The following is a 19,927-nucleotide window of genomic DNA, read 5'->3' as shown; positions in this document are numbered from 1 at the left end:
AAGATGTCAAAAGTTGGGTAAGAAGGGATGTCTAGAGAGCTGTAGTCAAAACTCTACTCCAAACAGGGCTACTTTCAGAATGAAGTCAGGTTGTCCATGGCCTCACTCATCAGAGCTGACTGTCCCCTAGGATGAAGGTGCCACATGCTCATCCTTGTTTGATTTCCCAGGTGTACTTGGAATTGTCAAGAACCTGCAGTGTGCCCCATTCACGTGGAGTGAAGGACAGAGTGATGTGAGCTCTTGAGGCCTTGGGACACCAGCTAACCTGTGCAAGAACCTGCAGACACCAGATACCAACCTGCCTCCCAGTGCCAGATTTGCCATGCAAAGCTAATCTCATACAAATGTCCCAAATCATGGTGGTATCACAAGACGTGGTAGAGGACAGACAAAATTATGCAAAAATGTTCTTTTAATGGGGTTTCTTTTAACTATTGAACTGTTTGGGGACAAATTAGATAGTAATTATATAAACCTGAATAAACTAGAGTAGATGTTTTTATTATTTTTAAAGCCCTTTTTTCAATTAAAAAGTTAGAATTTAAGTTTTTGCTTTTCTGTAGAATAAAAGTAATTTGCAAAAACAACAGTATCAGGAATGGAGGAACCTTTCAGCAGATCACTTGAAGAAGTAAATATTTACCAGCTGGCTCCGATGATGTGTTGGAGACTGCTGTGGAGAGTATAGACTTTATCCTGTGTACAGCTCTGCTGACTTCATCAAATCAGCTCGTTTACATCTAACAGCTTTTTTTTTTTTTCTCTAAAATGTAGCATTCCCAGGAAAAATAAATTTTCTTCTAGAGCTTGCATTTTTGTACAGGTTATTTTTTAAAAAATCTGCCTGGCCAAACCCATGGATTCATTTAGGTCATTCAGCCTTCAATCTAACAAACCACTCAGGTGGGTCTATAGATTCTCAAATCATGGATTTTGTACCAGGCTTGAAGCTCAGCTGGTGTTTGGAGGGGAAAGGCTGCCACAGTGACTTTTGCTAAAGCTGGTCATGCCCATGCTTATCGGCTGAGCTGGGGCATGTTTACATCCCTCAATGCTCAGTAGGTGAGCAAGTTTGAAGAACAGTTGTCTGAAGAACTTCTTGCACAAGTGCTTGGGGAGCTGTTGGTCTTTGCTGCAATCTGTTTACCTGGAGGGGAGTGCAAATACAGGTAACGGCCTACCCAGAATGCATGCGATGATTTGTCCTTCTTCCTCACTAAATAGCTTATGTTCACTGCACCAGACTTCTTCCTTCCTCGTCTCTTGATATGGAAAAGTTGCATAAAAGAAATAATTCTTAGCGTCAATCCTCTGATGGGTTTGCAGCTAGCTCAAAGTGCTGCAGTGCATGAGGCGAGTCCTCATGTTCACCACCTTTTCTGGTTACTATTAGGCCAAAACTGTAAAAGATAGAATGAAGATGCATGAGCACCAGGCCAGTAGTAATGGCCTGTGCAAGAAGAAGACATGACTGCCCAGTACCACCCCATGTTGGAGGTTACCCCTCTGTCTGATATGCTGCTGAAGATATTCCATAAGTTATACCAAGCAGATCAAGTCAGATTAGCAAAAGTTGTGTGTTCAACTTCCCAGAGTTAATTCATCTTATCCTGACTAAGCAGGTAAGGGGCAACCACACAAGCCACACAGCCAGTAGGTCTGAAAGGACAGTGACCCCAGGGCAGTGAGGGTCAATGCAGGCATGGAAACCTCTTCAACTGGAGGATATGTGTTTTGCCTGCCCCTTGACTCACGTCTTTATCACCTTTCCCACAACCTTGTCCCAAAACAAATTTCATTGTAACAGGCTCTAAATTGGATCTGTTGCAATTAATAATGCAATGACAACATGGCACAGAGCGGGGGATCAAAACAGAAGAATACACATGACAGAAAAAGAATGCAGTAACAGAGGCCACTTTAACTCCCTTTCTTTTCTTTCATTCTCTGTCAGTATTCTAATAGTAGCTCAAGTTGAAGACTTCAAGGAAATGTGGGTCCTCCACACAGGTGACTACTGCAGTCAACATGACGGGAAAGCTGAGGTGTAACCTGTCCCTGCAACTCTGTTCCAAAGTCTGCCACTGAAGGCTTACAACTCTGAAGGGTTGTCCAGTGTATCTGGATCTTGTTCCTTGCCTTTTGGTCTAGTCAGACTGTGATCTCTTGGTGGAGCCTCCCTGTCCTGGCATCGAGCAACCCCAGTCCTGCAGGCCAGGGGGCTTTGGTAGCAAGTGCAGTAGAGGCAACTGTAATGCAAAAAAAGAAGTAATCATAGGGAAAAGAGCTGCTTAAAATCATCAGTGGATGATACTGCAAGGGGAAGGCAAGGTTTCAAACTATAAAGGCAGTATAAAAATTGGGAATGCAGAAAGGGAAGTCAATTAGGCAAAATAATCGCTTGCTGACCGAGATCACTGGGCCGAATTCCTAAAAGGATTCGCGAATCGACTAAAAATACCCTTGGGATAGTTTGAGCACGGATTGAGTTACTGAAGGGCAATGCCCCAGATGACCCAGGAGACCTTTTCCAATCCTACAGTATAAACAATGACACTATTAACATTTGTACTAAGTACCTACTAGGGCTCCTTGCCTCTGTCCATAGCACTACTGCTCCCATAAGTTGCCCTGTTCCTGCTGGAGAAGCCGAGAGACCAGGACAGAGCCTGAGGCTTGGCTCATTGCTGGCTGCATGTGAGAGATGTGCTCTGCTCCATGCCTTGGCCTGGAGGGGCTCTTTTAGGCCCTAAGCAATTGCTTGGTGTCTTATCCCTAAAATCACCTTTGCGACCAGGGAATTATGGAAAATCCTCATGACAGCGGTAGGAGCAGTTAGAGGCCAAAAAAGATCAGCAGAAAAGTCTAACAGTAACCCTGCAGAGCTGAAAAGAACAACAGGAAGGCTGAAGAAAATCTCTGGGAAAGCGGAGAGACCTTAACGGCCAAGTAATGCCGAGGAGGCACTTGCAGGACATGGAGGGAATAGGGAACAGGCCAGGGAATTTGCAGGCAAGTATGATAATTGCAGAAACCAAACCAGGCGCATCTTAGAGGACCAAAGGAAAGCCCAAAAGAATTTTGATCCCACATTACCAAATCCAGCAAGTCCCATGGAATGCATCAGCATGCCCTGGACAACCTGTTAGGGTTAGGGTTAGGTGTTATATTGGTTAGGTCATAGGTGTTCTCCCACTGGAGAAGGAATTATTGACATGCAAGATCTCAAATAATCTAGGGAGCCTGTGTGGGGTGGTTGCGCTGACCATGGCAGGAGACGCATATGTATATATATTTTATTAGTCCTCTCTCTTTTCCTTAACATTATTATTCAGACTAGATTTGACTGAAATGACCCCCCAAAATCCTCCCACCTTTCGTGTCTCTCCTTGGTGTCAGTTATGGGCATCACCCTCTTCCCAGGAGAATGGGCCATAGTCACACTTCTTGCAGGTAAATTTGTGCCTAATATAAAGGCAAGCCTGGTGGCTCCTTTAGTCCCCAGCATGTAATTCAACTATTGAGGAATGATAGGAAAAACCAGGTTAGATAAAACCACTCACTATCAAAGCTTAATTATGCATCCTTAGGCTGAGTCTCATTATTCATCCTCCAACTTGGAAGCGAATTAGTCTAATCATAGAATCATAGAATCATAGAATGCTTAGGGTTGGAAGGGACCTCCAGAGATCATCTAGTCCAACCCCCCTGCATACGCAGGGACACCTAGAGCACGTGGCGCAGGACTGCATCCAAGCGGGTTTTGAAGATCTCCAGAGAAGGAGACTCCACAACCTCTCTGGGCAGCCTGTTCCAGTGCTCTGTCACCCTCACTGTTAAGAAATTTTTCCTTAAGTTCCTATGGAATTTTTGATGTTTCAGTTTCCGGCCATTTCCTCTAGTCCTATCAGTGGCCACCACTGAAAAGAGACCATGACCGTCCTCTGCACTCCCTCCCTTGAGGTATTTATATACACTGATTAGATCCCCTCTCAGCCTTCTCTTCTCCAGGCTGAACAGGCCCAGCTCCCTCAGCCTCTCCTCATAGGGCAGATGAAGCCATGAGGAGAAATACAGAAACAATGTATAGGCTGGAGAATATCTGTTTGTATTCAAATGTCAAAACCAGCAAAGAGTTCTGGGTGCTACATTTGTCTGCAGAACCAGGGGTTTCCTGTATGTGCTGGCATACTAAGAGCATTTCATAGAAGAGAAGCAACTTATTTGTGTTAATCTGATGGTGTTTGAGATGTTTCATTGGAAACTAAAGGTGGTCAGATGCTAAAGAGCTAAATAAAACCATATCCCAGTGTCACCTGCTACTCTGTGTCACATAAATGTGAGGGTGAATTTATCCCTGACTCCCTGGTGACAGCCAGCTTAGCCCCATGAAGAGTTTGGTGCCAGTGGCATACAGCAAAAGTGGAACCAAATCCCAGGTGCTGGGAAGAAACCAATAATAACTATAGTGGGATGGCAGCTCTCTGTGGGGTTATTGTTTAAGTGTTTAAGAAGCTGAAGAATATAATTAAACTGCCCGGGAATGTATAATCACAGCAAGGAAGCCCTTTTGTCCTATTCCTTCCCTGCAGAATTTGGGGAGAAATGAAATTACATCATAGGAAAGGGACTTGATAGGCATTTAATTACTAGCTGTGATGTATTTGATGAAGCCCTCAATATCTCATTGCCACCAGGTCCAGTGGCAGTTTTGTGGGAAGGGTTGGACGGCAGTAGTGATGGACCGGAACGTTTCTCTGGCTCTCCACTCAGCTCTGCGCAAGTTTGGAGCGGTTGCTTTGGCCATCTATAAAAGTCACCTATAAACTATAACTCCCAGCACAAGTGGGAGAAGTCTGGGATTAGGGACTGTTAGGAGTTTATGCACAGCACACCGTGGCAAGCCTCGTGATATATAGCCCAGGTCCAAGTGCTGCAGCAGAGCACAAAAGGTTCAAGCAACCATGCCAGTACCAGAGAACAAGTCCCTGCAGACCCCCAAGTAAGCAATTTTCACCGCTTTATTCTCTCTCCCCCATCCTAATGTGCTTAACTATAAATGACCCCTTTATTTTTTTATATCTCCATTTCATTTCTTTTCTCTCCTTCCAAGGAAGCAGTAAAACAAGGCAGCCAAGAAGCAGAGCTCTTATTGCAAAGCAAGCACCGACACAGAGCGATTCTGGGGAGCTCGTAGCACTTGCTGAGTGTTTGCATCGGTACAAGGAGGCTTTGGACTTTTCCTCCAGGACTCAAGTCCTTATCCTGCACCCAGGTAGGTGGTATGCGGCTCTGGGGATTAGACAAGCCCAGAAAGACTCAATGTTCCCTGGCTGAGCTTTGCACTTATTTCAGTTTTGCTGTTTATTTTTTCATTACATGCTGTTCTGGGGTTCCTTACAAGAATGCCAGAGCTGGAGTGAAGACAATGCCAGCTGAGCAGGGACCCCCAGTGCAGCCCCTCCGTTGTGCTGTCTCTCATCTCCAGAAGACACTCGGCCACCCTGGGCAGAAGGACCACGGCTTGCTGTATATTAGTATATTTTTTAAAGGTGCCTCATTGTATTTATTTGCTGTGTGGTTAAACATTTATTATTTATATTTAATTTTCCCCAACTCAAAGGGGCGTCACTGGTGGCTGAGTGTCTGCAGATTCAGTGCAGCTCTTTCACACACTTATTTATGTAACCTTGGCCTCCCTGGAGGGGCTCCCGTTTCACGATGTGCCATCGGCCTCTTAATTGGCCTCACAGATCACGCCTTCTCCTTCGGCTCACCCAGGTTCCTGTGACTCATAATTTTAAAATATTAAATGTGGTCTAAAAAAAAAGAGTTCTGTGAATTAAAGCCAGAGAGTTTCTATCCTTCCTAAAGCTTCCCTGTCGATTCTCCCTCTGGGCGGTTCTGAGGCTTGGCCTGTGTTGCTTGTCCACAGCAGTAGCGGTGCTGGGGGCACAGCCGCAATCCTGAGCGGTGCTGGACACGACATTTGGGGCATGGGGTCACTGACCTGCCTGGCTTTGCATCCCACCTGTATCTTCTCAATAAGAGTGTTGAACGCTAATTAAACTCCAAAGGAGGAAACCTCCAAACAGCTGATTGACCGGTAGGGATGTACGGAAGCTGTTCCCACTCTAGCACCCTGCCAGGGAGAAAGGGCTCTCTCCTCAGGATGCTCTTGCACAGCAGCTCCAGCTCTGGTCCCTGGTGGGTGGCAAGAACATGGAGAGCCACCTTTCCTCTTGGCCACCCCAAAGCCACCTCACCTCAGCTCTTTCCAGTGCTACAACTCTTGGCCGGGTAATATTTGGGTACAAAGCTAGTAGGGACAGACACATTGGCTCCTATAAGGGCAGAAGTCTCTGGGGTCTAAAAACGCTCTGTTGCTGGAGGCCGAAAAGACCAGGGACTTCCACTGACTTTTTGGGAGAAGCAAAACCTGGTCAAGGCTGTGACTCTGGATGCTCCTTTTGCAATACTTCCTCCTCCGAAGGAACCCTGAGCAGAATAGCTCTCCCGTATGGGCACCAAAGGGCATGTCAGCAACAAACCATCCAAGGGTTTATCCAGGCCCAGACCACGTAATGCACTTAGAGGTGACAAACTCTTTTTTACACAACACAGATCCTGCAGCAAGGTGTTCCACATCTCTGTGACAAGTAGAGAGGCCTGGAGAACATGACCAAAGGAGGCTTTTGGAGGGGCCATTAAGCCCCTCGGTTAAAGGTGCTGATGTCCTTGTTACATTATTATCCAGTTGCTAACTGCTTGGGTTTAAAAGGAATTTTCACTCCCATAGGTAGAACTATTTCATAATTAATGGTTTTATACCTCCTCCTTAAATATATCACTGGCCACACTTGGAGCTAGAGTTTGAGAGTAAACATTGCTATGCCGGGGCTGTCATCTGTGAGTAATCGTGGACCTAATTGAAGCTGGCCAGACTATTAAATAAACATCCAGCATAAACAAGGGAGCAAAGAAAGACCCTTTGCTTCAGTAATGGGGAAAACAATGGAAACCAGATCCTAAATCAGGGCCCCGTAAGGCAAAGTTGGAGGGCATCCGGGAAACGCGTCTTCCCTCCTCATGCCACTAATAGCTGGGTGAACCCTCGCCAACCCGCCAGGCCAAAACTCATGCAGAAATCCTCCTCCCAGCATCGACTGCTGCCTAATCGCTCCACTGAAATGGGCAACGATACAACCTTCTGCGGCGTTTCTTGTGTTCCCCCGGGAATCACCTAATCCTCCGCGTTGTCTGCCAGTTCCCCCTCGTCCTTGGGAATTCCGTGTGTAGAGCAGGCTGCAGTTTTCCAGCAGTGTTTTTGAGTGCGAGTTGCTTGCTGACGGCGGCTTCTGCCGCTCGCCGCGGGGACAGGTCACCCATGACTGCGCAGCAGGGCAGGAAAGGCAGAATGGGGCGACTTATTGCCCCAACAGGGCAGATTGTGGCTTCCTTGTCTCCTTGCCAGGTGTTGCCAGCTGTGCAGGAGTGGAGCTGCTCTTAGGGATGGGACATGCTGGAGGGTGACATGCTGGAGGGACATGCTCAATTGCACTCCGAGGTGCTGCAGCCACAATAACATTTTTCCTGATGATGGTGTCCATGTGTCTCCCCGCTATCACTGATGATCTGCTACGCCATGGCATGTGTGCTGTCTGAGCCTGGGACACCCGTGCTGTGCAGGGGGACATGGTGCCTGGCCTTCTGCGGGTAGCTTAAGAAAAACACTCTGCTCGTGATCAGTGTCTGCATGAAGGAGATGTATGGTTTCAATTCTGTCCTTGAGCCATGGATCATTTAATGTTGTCAACACATATACATCCTTCTCAAACATCCCACTGAGAATTTCTAGGGACTGTAGACAGCACAAAGCTAGAGATACTGCGGCGGCTTCCTATTTGTTTTCAAATCCATGTGCATTTTTGAATATTGAAGCTTGCATAATTGCTGATGAATTTCTAAGCAACTTCTTCAAAGAGACAGAGGCATGTCAGCAGTAGGGATGCTGGCGGCAGAGAGGGAATAAGGCATTCTGATGACTTGTGGTTGCCTGAAACCAGCTCAGAGATGGAACAGGGCACTGGAGGAGGTCCAAGGATGGGCCAGATTGAAACCTCCCAGCTCCTCATGTGGCTGAACGTATTTTCTCCCTGACCATGGAGCACGAGGGATGCACTTCCCCAACAGCCCCTGACTTTTGATACTTGCATTAAAAGCACTTTAGTGCTGCATGCATGGTGCCAAGGAAGCCTGTGCTGATCTCCTGCCCCACCAAGCAGTGCCCAGCTCATGTGCTCAGTGAGGGACGTGTCTGGAAGGTGCAATGAAGTTGGTTTGGCAGATGAAGGGTTACTGGTTTGCTGCCTATCACAGGGCTGATCTAGGCAGGGTTATAAAGGGGAGACAAGGTGGACTCTTGGTTCTTGCTCTTTCTCAGCTGGTTGAAGTGGAGCTGCAGCTGGCTGGGGTCAGTACCTTCTGCTTGGAGGGGTTGTGCTGGGGAAGCAGCTTCAGCCCTGAGGAGAGGGATGGGGTGGTACCAGGAGCCCTACGCACTTCTGGGCCTGGCTCCTGCCCACGGCACCGCTGGCTGTCCCTGAGCATCCCCCCTGACCTCTGCAAGGAGCAGAGAGCACTGGGCCCCATGTGGCGTTGCATCTGGGCACCTGGTCAGCCAGAGCCCATTAGCTGTGCATGTATTTATTATCCAGGAGCCTGAGGTAATTACTTTACAGCTCTGACCATTAAATATCATTTATCTTCTTCCAGTAGGTCCAAAGCTTTATGAATTTTATCTGATGCTTGCTCCCTTCAATTATCTGCCATCAGAAAAAGTTTACTGTAGCTGCTAAAATATCAATTTGCCAGAGGTTGCAATGCATTTACTCTCCACCTCTGTAATTTACAAACTTACGTTCTATGATTAGAAAGAAAAATGGCTAATAGGAGAAATATTCTTGCAAAATCGATACTGAATAAGATGCTGCCACCTTTTGGCTTAACCTATTTCTACATCTGGGGTCAAGTTCACCCCTTGGTGCAATTCCTCTGTGGTGAGAACGGCCAGAGCAGTGGAGAGCTGCAGTGGTGCTGGGGGTCCCTGTGACCAAGGAAAGGGCTGGGAAGCATGAGGCAGAGAACAGCAGTCACTGTGTGATCTGCAGGCTCTAGCAAGAGGAGATCATACGTGGCTGTGCTTCAGCAAGGCCTGGGAAAGCTTCTGTCCTGAACCCCCCAGAGCCAACGCAGGACTTCCCAGAGGGTCCTTCTCTTCTTCCAGCTACCTGGAAGGCTGTTCCTGGAGCTGAGCTGCAGATTTGTCCATGCCAATGTGCCTGGGAAATGGGGTCTGTGATGTGGTAAGACCCTGCACACAACTGGAGAGATCTAAGCAAGTTTTGAACTGGATGCTAAAGAGTCTTGTAGGCAACCTTCACCCTATCTGGCTGCATACTTAGACAGTATGCGACACAGCCAGGCTTAATATATACATTTTTTTTTTTTTTTTTTAGCAGAGATATTCCTGAGTGCTAAATGCTACGGAACTGCAATTGCAGGGCTGCTCTGCCTCCTTACCCAATGACACAAGGGTTTTACATCTGAATATCAGGAGCTGCATGATCAAAAGCTCTTAGGATTCTGCAGTTGAGAGACTTCCACCGGAACTTGCTATTTCGCTTGTATCTTGCCCCTTTGTTTCCCAAGTCTACGGCAGAGCCTGAATACTATAATTGCCACCTGGATTTGCTTTGCTCACTTCCAAAGGAACTTGCTTGAATAAATTGAATTGGCAGATGTATTGTTCAGCTGTGCAGCGTTGTATCAGGAATAATGTAGGTATTACTGGTGTATTACAGTATTGAACGTGCTGCCAGGGATGGCAAACTGATTCAGGAGAGCTCACTTTGAGCATTTTCCTTCTCTTCTTCTTCAGAAAAAAAGTTCATGTTTTTTGGCCAGTTACTTGATGCCCTAAAGCAAGAGCAGACAGAACAACTTGTAGCAGGCCATGTCTTCAACATGTGCAGTTGCTCTCCCTTGTTGGGGAATTTTTTGCTGATAGAGGTTCCTATTGCTCCTACTCCTATTTCCTTCGTTTGGCGAGGCCTGGGTGCATCAGTCACCTTATTTTCCTTGGAGCATCCAAAACCAGTCTCCCTGGCTTCAGTGGGATCACTCTGTGGTCAACACTAGGTCTGTGTCAGTGCAGTCAGGACAATGTGGTGGGGCCATGCAGGTTCTGGGACTACCTCAGCAGAGCAGGATGTCCAGCCACAGGACCTTGCTTGGGACCCTGGGGACCTTGGTTAGGTTGTGGGAGATCAGGGACCTAAGCAAGACACTGGATGTTGGATGAGATCTCTGGGTGAGGGACACTGCAGGGTCCAGGCTTGACTGTCCATGAGGTCCTTTTTGTCATTGTGATATGGATCTGTTGTTAGTCTAGTTCTGGCACAGATTATCCTCTTCCTCCTCGCCTGGGAGGATGCTCTGTAACGCTGGGGAGGCACTCAGCTTCCTTCCCTGGCCAGATTTTAGAGAAGGGAGGCTGCTCAGCCCGCATCTTCATTCCAGAAAAGAACAAAGATTTTAGTGCTGTACGTGCCTGGTGCATGGTGTTATCACCTCCACAAAACTCAGCATGACCCAAGAAGGATGCGGTGTCAGGCCCCTTGTTTCCAGTATCTCCTTGGGGTGAAGGGGCCTGGGTGTTGCTTTGGGTGACCCACCTCACCTCCTGCCCCAAAACCCCTTTGGAGGCCCAAGCTCTGCATGGTTAATGCAGACATGGACGCAGCAGAGTGACCCTGGGCAGCAGGTTAGCAGTGACATGGTGCCACCTCGCGGCACGCACTTCCGAGCGTCACACACGGCGTCCTTGTTGGGGGGCACCTCTCCAAGGTGACCACTGCGCTGCAGGTAACCCTGCTTCCGTAGGGCTGGATGGTGCCTTGGAGGATACGACCATGACAAAGCCGAGTCTATGCCGGGAGTCTATGGGAATGGGTGGTTGGGAATGACAGACAAGGAGCTGCTCCCTATAAAGCGCCAGACAGTGGGAGCTGTAGCTCTACCCTGTAGCTCAAGCTGCAAAGGAGGGTATGACCCAAACCCCAGAGCCTCTTGGCTCAGAGCCATCTCTTCCGGAAACCAATTCCTTAAAGCCGTTTGGCCATAGTAGTGCCCCATGGATCTCCTTCCCTGCTCCACTATCCTCTTCCAGGAGCCATCTGGCTCTTTAGCACTGCTAGGACTCCCATTGTACTAGATGATCTCTAGAGGTCCCTTCCAACCCTAAGCATTCTATGATTCTATGGCCCCTGCTGTTCTGCCAGGAGACCCAGTCACTTACACTAGAGGTGGATTTGTTCCAATTCTGCAGCTATAACACAAACCTAGCACCACTTAAGAGGGCTCAGGTTTGTTTCTCAGTGGTGGAGTTGAGGAAGGATGGCTCCATGTACCTATGGGAAAGTTACCCATGCTGAGGCTTGGCACTACTGTTAAGCTAGCATTGGTCACAGTACTTGGAGAGCCTCCTTTTTCAGTGAAATGATTTAATTCAGCACCAGCAGCACAATGAATAAGCAGGATTTGGGATCTAACTTTCATTACTGATTGGTATCGTGGTGGGGCTGAGGAAATCTAGGACTGGACAGTCATGGCCCAGGTCCTCTTGTGCTGTGTACAGCACAAACAACAACAAGACAAGTCCAGAGGAGCCTGTAACTGAGATTTCTAATCTGGTTTCTGCCAAGAACCTGCAGATGAGGTTATAAGGTGTTAGGGTTTGATCTGTGACCAGAAAACACCTGATAAGGGATTTATTTTTCCACTGCTATTAGAATGGCTATCGCAGTGTTTCCCACCTTTTGAAACAGTGACTTTCCAGAGCCACCAGGCTGCTGCCTGTCACAGTGGAGCTGACTTAGCTTCAGTTAGTGCTCCTTCCTTTTGGCTACTTCTAAATTCAAGAAAGAGCAAAAGAATTGGCGTGATCCTCCTGATTATTGTTCTATCTATATAGTAGTACTGAAGAAGGAAAAAACTCTTTTTTCCCTCTCTCTGCTTGGATGCTCTGAAAGCAGTTTGGTGCAGAACGGGTATCAGGCAGGCAGTGGGAGATATGGTAGGTTTGAGCTCTAAAACACCCAATCTGCTCTTCCTAGTAGGCCTGAGGTTTCCTCTGGAGTGCTAAGAGCTGGGGATTAGGAGCACTTGTTCTCTTTAACTGAAGAAGTTTCACCCTACAAAGCAAGCCTTTCTTGGTATAACCCGGGGAGGGAATTTAACATACTTGTACAGGTATATATCACAGAAAATAAACCAGAAGATGAAGCCTTTTGCAGTTTAATATGTTATTTAGGAAGAGGATTTTAAAGATGCTCTGCTCTAGAATAAAAGAGCCTGTGCTGGTAAAATGATATCGCTGCAAATCTGTCAGTGTAACAGTTAATGCTTTTCCACGAGGAGGTGGCCTTAGGCATTTAGCAGGAATTTGCAAAGGAGCCTAAGGCCTGATATACACTTGAAACTCAATGGGATTTAGGTGCCTAAATGCATTAGGCTGCTTGGAAAATCCCAGCCTTTGAAGTTAAAATAGGCACTGACAAAACCCGCCTGTCCTTGGCTGCAGCAAACGCAGGCAGCTCAAGGAGCAGAGCTAGGCCAGCTTGCACCCGCCGGGGACCTGGCCATCCGCCGCCGTGCTCTAACTTGTGTCCTTGTCCCATGCTGCCCTCCTTGCATTCCTGCTGTCTAGAGACACCTTCTGGAAGAGGCAGTACTCATGCAAACCAAATACTGCTCAAAATATCCAAAATATTAAAAATAACCCCACACATCTTGGGCATCCCAGATTTGGACTGTCTTTTTCAGGGCACTTGCAGGTCCAGGTTAATGCTCCCAGGATGGCAAACACTCCACTGTTTTGCACCTAAAGGAAAGCAATGGAGAGTGGCCACCAAAGGCAACAGAGAGGGTCCATCCCTGTGCAGGTCCAGGAGGGCTCCATCCCTAATGTCTTCTGCCCCCTTCCTAACTGCAGCGTGGACCTCTGAACCATTTTGGCTTGAAGTCCTCCACCAGTGGTTTGCTCATAGTCATGGCTACTTGCATGGAAATGATTGTGTCTGCTTTACTGGAGATATCTACCCTGTGAGTGTGTATGAAGAAAACATTAAAAATGTCCCTTTTATTTGAAAGAATCTTAGGGTATTTGAAGTTGGAGAACTCATCTTCATTATTTCTCTTTAAAGTTACTTATGAATTGAGAACTGCTTGGCTCATATTTCTCTTTTATTTGGCATTCCCCCAGGCTAAAGCGTTGTCTATCTTACAGATTAGGTTACTTTTTATGGGGTCCCTGCTATTATATTTCACCTCTAACTTTGTTAGTTTGTGTTTTATATTAAATTATGTTGAATAAAATGTGCAACTCAAGGACATTTTTCAGCTTCACCCTGAAATGAGGTTCCTAATGCTGTTTCTGGGTCTGTCCTGTAGCCCAGCCTATGGCGATAGCATAGGCTATGCAAGAAGGGCAGCAGAGGAGGGTACATGTTAACCAAGAACTCTGCAAGATGAAGCTGCAGGAGAATTGTGCCTGCAAAACCAGTCGGTTCATGTACAGTGATTTTTTTGGATGCATCTCTTTAGAAATGGGTTCTAATAATATTGACATCATCACAAGATAAGATCCAGGACTAGTTAAATCACAGCCTCGTAACTCAGTGCTCCTTTGGGGATTAGAAGAAGACGCTGAGCTGTCACTCTAAAGCTGATCATGGGCTCGTTTAACTATGTCATCCCATAAGACAGTCCTTTCAATTATGTCAACCTGTCTGCTCTCCCTAGACTCTAATTTTAGAGCAGCAGTAGCTAATATTCTTGGAAAACTGATCCGCCTCTACAGATCTCTCTTCTCCGTCTGCTGCAGTTAACGGAGTATCCTGTGGGGAGATTGGACTGCTTGACTTCCCCTCCTGTAATAAACCTAATAAAAATAGGTACCATTAGGTTCCTTTGTGTGTGGTCTGTTTAAGACACTTATCCAAGCTATGTAATGGAGATGTCACATCTCCTCCACAGAGGGATCTGGCAGCACCACAGGGTTATTGCAATAAAAATAAAGCTCACTTTTAAAAGGCTGGTACAAAATTATGGGCGAAAAGAAGGACAATGGGATGGGAGTTCAGAGACCTGAAAGAGGTAAATGTGAGCTGGTGCTACTGCATGTTAATGCTTCAGGGATGGCTCCACTGCTGCGGTACAGAACTCAGCTGCTTCCCTGGGCAGGGGCCATGAGAACCGGCAGGCAATGGGAAGGCCACTGTCCCCATGGGTCCCTACGGACTTGGAACCACTTGTGTCTGCCCAATGTTACTCGGAGGGACTCAGGGTGCACAAGGTAACTGGACTCAGCTTGTTTGAGGCATGGGCATCTCCGGGGGAGCTGTAATGCAGCTTGGTGGGAAGGATATAGACCTTGTCTGGAGAGGACAACAGCCCCAGGTGCCTCCTGGCTCCTTGCAGTGTGACCCTTATGGTGGTGACAGCTGGAGAGAGAAGAACTGCTGCAAACCCTCCTGGTGTAACAGAAAGTTGGTTAGGCAAAACCCTCGTGGCAGAAGGAGTTCTTCCTTTCGCATTGTGTCCATCACGGCATTCAAAAGCAGCAAGGACTTTTTTCACCTGCCCTATAGATCTCCAGACAATCACCTTGATAGGGGGACAGGGACAGCCTTGGAGGCATTTAATCTGGCACAGAATGACCAAGAGGACATCCCAGTCTCTGTAGAAGAGGAAGAGAAGGACAAAGCCAGAGCAGAGCCAAGGGAAAAACAATGCAATAAATAAATAAATAAATAAATAGAACAAAACCAAGCAACCACGAAAAGGAGGCGTAAAAGGGAGGAAGGGGGCAGAGGGACTATGCAGATGCTGGGGAATGGGGTCAGCCCACCATCCCACTCAACAGATCCTCTGCCATGGCAAAGCCCAAGGCTTCTCTTTGCAGACATTATATAAAATCCAGACATAGCCTCATGCTGCTGTGGAGCGATATCACCCCCAGACTCCAGCAAGTTAGTTACATATAGCTTTCCTTTCATAAATCCATGTTGGCTGCCCCTAATCAAATTCTGCTTCTCAAGCAATTTCCCTTGCTAATTCCTCCTGAATCAGTTCTAACCCACCTATCCCCCTTGTCGCTAAGCTAGCCAGCCTCTAATCACGCGCTGCACCGTGTGATCCTTTCCTAAGTAATACGGGGTTCGGCACTTTCCTCTGGTTCTCAGCCGCCTAACCTGTCAGGAGCAAACTTCTAAAAATATCACTAAAGACCTCAGCTAATTTCTAATCCTCATTTCTATTAAAAAGCCTGCCTGTACCATATGGGCTTCTAGACTTGGGATTTACAGCCTTCCTTAAGAGTGGCTAATCTGTGCAGAACCGTTTCCATTGTTATCCGCACACGAACTCCTCCCTTCCCTACCGCAAGCCACCATCGCTATCTCAGCGGCTCTCCAGCCTGCAGAGCATGGAACCTGACAGAGCAGCTGGCAAAGGCGCCAGCCTCCTCCTCTGGCATCGTTCTCCCTCTCGCTCTTTGGCAAGTCGGCTCTGGGGGATTGCTGGGGGTCCCGTCCTCGTGGTCCTGGGTAGGTGCTCAAGAGTGGGACTGTGAGTGCAAGAGGGTGGGTGGTTTTCTTTGCACTTTCCCAAGTTCTTTAGCCTTGTATGAACCGCATAAATTGGTCTTTCTATCGAGGCCACCACACACCTTCCTGAAGCTCCGTTTCATGTCACCTGAGCCGGGCACCGCACGAGGAAGCTGGGTGCGAGCAGGGAGAGCCAAGCCACGGTAGCGCTTTGTCACTTCCCGCTCTAATTGAACAAATAGTCCTCAGTGCCTTTGCACAAGGTAAATATTATTATATTCATTCAGAGGGTGGCGAAAAGATCAACGTTTCTAAAGTACACCTTGATCTTTGGTGACCTGTTGTAACGCTTGGATCAGCTTCCATTACAGTGAGCTAAGCACTTAAGAGCTCAATCGAGAAACTTCTGATTTAATTGTCTCGTGCAAAACCACGGTCACAGCTGATGCTTGTCTGAGTAAATCAGTAGCCACTTGCGGAAATCCCACAGCTGGGCCAGAATCTCAGGGTGCCCCAACCAGCTGAGCTAGTGGATTTGTTTTAAAGTTTTGATGCAGCTAAGATCAAGCATTACATTCTAGAGGGCTGGTACAACAGTCTAAGCTGTGATGAGAACAGATTATCTAGAAGTGAAACTGCAAAAGCCAAAGGGCTGAGACGCTCTGGCGTCCTCTGACATGTCCCACGTGGCCTTTTTGTGGCACTCTGCCAAGACGGCCATTTCCCATGGGGGACCCACTGCTGCACCCCAGCACAACAGGGAACTAGTGGCCATAGATTGTTTATGTCACATGGAAACTGTGCCCCAGGTGGCAGGAGGGGGCATCCCCTTTTCCCACAGGCAGCCGCACCCCATCCCCAACTGCTACCCCATTCCCACACCCTTCCTCAGCCCTATCCCTATCCCTATCCCTATCCCTATCCCTATCCCTATCCCTATCCCTATCCCTATCCCTATCCCTATCCCTATCCCTATCCCTATCCCTATCCCTATCCCTATCCCTATCCCTATCCTGCACCGTCACGATTCCTTTGCTCCACCCCCATGACTCAGCACGGCCGCCCATTGGCCGCGTGCCTGGCCGGGCTCAACAGCAGTCGACGGAGGCCGACGAGCGCCATTGGTTGGGCCCGCCGTGACGTCACCCGCAGCGGCCGGCGGGGCGGAGCGTGACTCAGCAGGCAGGTGAGCGGGCCGTGAGGGTGAGTCAGCACCGGGGCGCATAAAAGCGGCGGCGGCGGCGGCGTGGGGGGCACCGGGCTGTATCGGGGGTGACGGTTGTGGGGCCCGGTGCGGAGCGCGGCCGCCATGGAGCTGCCGGACTTGGGCAGGCACTGCTCGGAGGTCGCCTGCCGGCGCTTGGGTAAGCGGCGGGCTGGGTCGGGCCGGTCGGTGCTCAGGTTCTCTCCGGGGCGCCGGGCTCCCGGTGGTATCTCCGCGGATATCTGTTTGTTTGTAGCTCCTCCTAAATAAGCCGAGGAATAGCTGAGCCTGTGGTGCTGTTCTGGCTGTTGCTTGAAAAAAAGGCTTTAAAAAGATGAATTTGGCTTTAGGTTTTGGATTTGGGCTTAGATTTGTAGCTTTTGACTAATGCCTTCCTAAAATTTTATGCTAGGAACTATTAGTAGCGTGCATTAGTAGTCTAATGTTTGTCATTCATACATGAAAAGGAAGAAGGGGATTTTTTGTTTGTTTTTGATATCCATGAGGAATGACTATGAATTTTGATAATAATGGGATTATTGCTAGCAAAAAAAAAAAGTTTTACAACTTGTGTGTGGAGTTTTCTTTGTAAGTGTTCTACCACAAGCTCCTTTAATTTTCACTCTGAGAATTTTTTTCTCTTTATTTTCCCCAGACTTCCTTCCTTTGAAGTGTGATGCATGTGGGGAAGTCTTCTGTAAAGACCATATCCGATATGATGACCACAAGTGTAGTTCGACCTACAAAAAAGTAAGTTTCTATATGTGACTATCACTAACTGATGTTATAGAATTGTTAAATTCTGTATAAAGGTTTTAATTGACCTTTGGCTTCAGTAGCAATAGATGGCAGAATGACAAAGTGTAACTTATTGATACAGATGAAGTTCAGTTGTAGAGAAACATTCCCTCTAAGTTCAGTACAGTTAGATTCTAGTTTCTTTCACTTATGCTTTTCTTCCCCCAAAGAAGAGTGTTTAACACTACTAGTAATGTAGTGTATGTCTAAAATTTTCCAGCCTATGTCCTTTAAGGTAAAGGCCAGCAACTACTGAACTACAGAAGCAATGAATAGTGGACTGTTCTCTGGCCTATGCCTGGGCTTCCTGGAGTTAGGAACTTTAAAACACTCCAGAGCCCCAAATTATACCTGAAGTTACTGAATATTTGGAAACCAAGGTGTTTTTTGATGACTTGCAGCTTTCTTTATGAAGGACATCTGTTGCTGGGAAGAGTTAAGAATAGTCAGTGAATGATTAGAATGCAAAACACTTGTGAACATGCTTTTTTTTTTTTTCTTTTTTTCCCCCCTCCTTCCCATGGTGATCGAAGAATTGGGTTGTGTTTCTGAAATGTTGTGTGTTCTCAGAATGTGCAGGTTCCGGTGTGTCCACTCTGTAATGCCCCTATCCCAGTGCGGAAAGGGGAAATACCAGATGCTGTGGTTGGAGTGCACATGGATAAGAACTGCAAATACAATCCAGCTCAGAAACAGAAGGTAAGGAAACTTGCTGTTGGGATCTGAACTGCCTGCCTATTGCTTGTTGTCTTAGGGCTGTGCACTCTACTGTAAAGAACAAAATAGAGCTTGTGTTTTCCTGTTAATTCTAAAGGCACTTGAGCATTCATCGTTGGCTTAGTTGCTAATTGGGAAGCTGATTTCAGGAAGCCAGCAAACACTGACAGCTTCATGTCCTTTGTTTAGATCTTCACAAACAGGTGCTTAAAGCCTGGCTGCAAAAGGAAGGAGCTGATGAAGGTGGTTTGTGAGCAGTGCAGTGGGAACTTCTGTATAAAACATCGGCATCCTCTGGATCATGACTGCAAAGGGAGTAGCCACCCCCTCTCCAAGGCTGGGTAAGCTGTACTTGGGTCATTTTGCTTAGCTGTAGCTTAAGTTTCTGAGCTAGTCACAGTGGGTGGTAGGATTTTGTCAACATTTCCCATTGCCTACAGGATGGTGCTTCACCAGAATGCTAAGAGATGGTCACTATTTTACTGAAGTAGTTTAGGTTTGCTTTCTAGAAATCTATGGACTAAGACAAAAGTTTTTAAAACCTTCCCAAAGCTCTTTTAAACCTACCTGACCCACTCAAAGGAGGTAGGTGTTTTGTGACTAAGAATAGGCACTGTCTAACTCAAAGTACCCTTTGAGGCCTCAGACTAAATATTAAAATCCTGAAGTTTTGCCCAGAAGCAAATGACTGAATAGCCAAGAACATGACACTACAATATTTTGCCAAACAAAGCTTAAACTTAACTTTAGTACAACATCTTTCTTTTTTAGGCAGATGTACTTTCTTTGCTGTGTGCAATAAGATTGTGTGACTTGTCAATGCAAATAAAACTGGATGGAAAACTGAGGCTACTGGTGGTATGATTAAGAGGTGCTGAGCCTGGTTGTATTTCTCTGTAGATATGCAGCTCTCATGAGAGCCTCTGAAACTGCCTTCAAATCACCAGGAGCAATTGGAATGCCCTCTCATGGGAATCTTCAGCACAACAGGTATAAGCTGCGGGATGAGAGAACCCAGAATACTGTAGTATTGTGTCAGCATGTCTGAGTGCTACTGTTATGTGTATAGCTGCATCTGCTCTGGAGTTGGTAGTTGGCCTCTGATTAGTGTTGGGAATGCAGTGGAAGACACTTGGAGATCTTTCCTCTCTGTACTTTATCAATTAAAATGGCTACATAGACTCAAGCTATTAGGACACTGAATTGTCTATTGTAATAATTCGCTGGTGTCTCACCTGTTTGGTATGAGGCCTGGTCAAGCTATGTGGAAAATAGTATTTCAACAGGATATGGTGGAAAACAGTTACCATAAATAGACCAATCCCTTTTCTGCAAAGGTGTAGATCCTTGTGTTGAACTGTTTAACCCTTACAGTGCATTCTTATGTCTTTCAGATGCAGATAGTAGAAGCTGTTCATGATCCTGAATTAAAACTGCCTACTAAACTATTTTTTCTAAGTTCTATTTTCTATGGAAATAAGGGTTACTTTTGTACCTTAATGTTTTATGTTCAATAAATGCTGCCTTTTCTCAAGCC

General features: G+C 46.9%; 1 protein-coding gene across 2 annotated transcripts; it reads left to right on the top strand.

Moving 5' to 3' along the window:
• Positions 1–16,954: 16,954 nt before the first annotated feature.
• Positions 16,955–19,571, top strand: ZFAND2A (zinc finger AN1-type containing 2A). Of its 2 annotated transcripts, XM_010217200.2 has the most exons (5): positions 16,955–17,035; positions 17,531–17,625; positions 18,244–18,372; positions 18,580–18,731; positions 19,291–19,571. In XM_010217200.2, the coding sequence occupies exons 1-5, from the start codon at positions 16,981–16,983 to the stop codon at positions 19,436–19,438; spliced, it is 579 nt and encodes a 192-aa protein (XP_010215502.2). In that variant the 5' UTR covers positions 16,955–16,980; the 3' UTR covers positions 19,439–19,571. The 2 variants fall into 2 exon arrangements, with proteins under 2 accessions (XP_010215502.2, XP_088385529.1); XM_088529403.1 differs by lacking the exon at positions 19,291–19,571 and having other exon boundaries at positions 18,580–18,735.
• The last annotated feature ends 356 nt before the right edge of the window (positions 19,572–19,927 follow it).

This window comes from Tinamus guttatus, unplaced genomic scaffold (genome assembly GCF_059628265.1).
Source record: "Tinamus guttatus ecotype Peru unplaced genomic scaffold, ASM5962826v1 Tinamus_guttatus_pri_ptg000330l, whole genome shotgun sequence".
Classification (NCBI taxonomy): domain Eukaryota; kingdom Metazoa; phylum Chordata; class Aves; order Tinamiformes; family Tinamidae; genus Tinamus; species Tinamus guttatus.
The sequence above is the reverse complement of the archived record's forward strand: the minus strand, read 5'-3'. Positions and strand labels throughout refer to the sequence as shown.

Coding starts and splice junctions, on each gene's coding strand:
- ZFAND2A (XM_010217200.2), top strand. CDS start 16,981: ATGGAGCTGCCGGACTTGGGCAGGCACTGCTCGGAGGTCGCCTGCCGG. Junction 17,626..18,243: donor GTAGTTCGACCTACAAAAAA/GTAAGTTTCTAT, acceptor GTGTGTTCTCAG/AATGTGCAGGTTCCGGTGTG. Junction 18,373..18,579: donor ATCCAGCTCAGAAACAGAAG/GTAAGGAAACTT, acceptor TCCTTTGTTTAG/ATCTTCACAAACAGGTGCTT.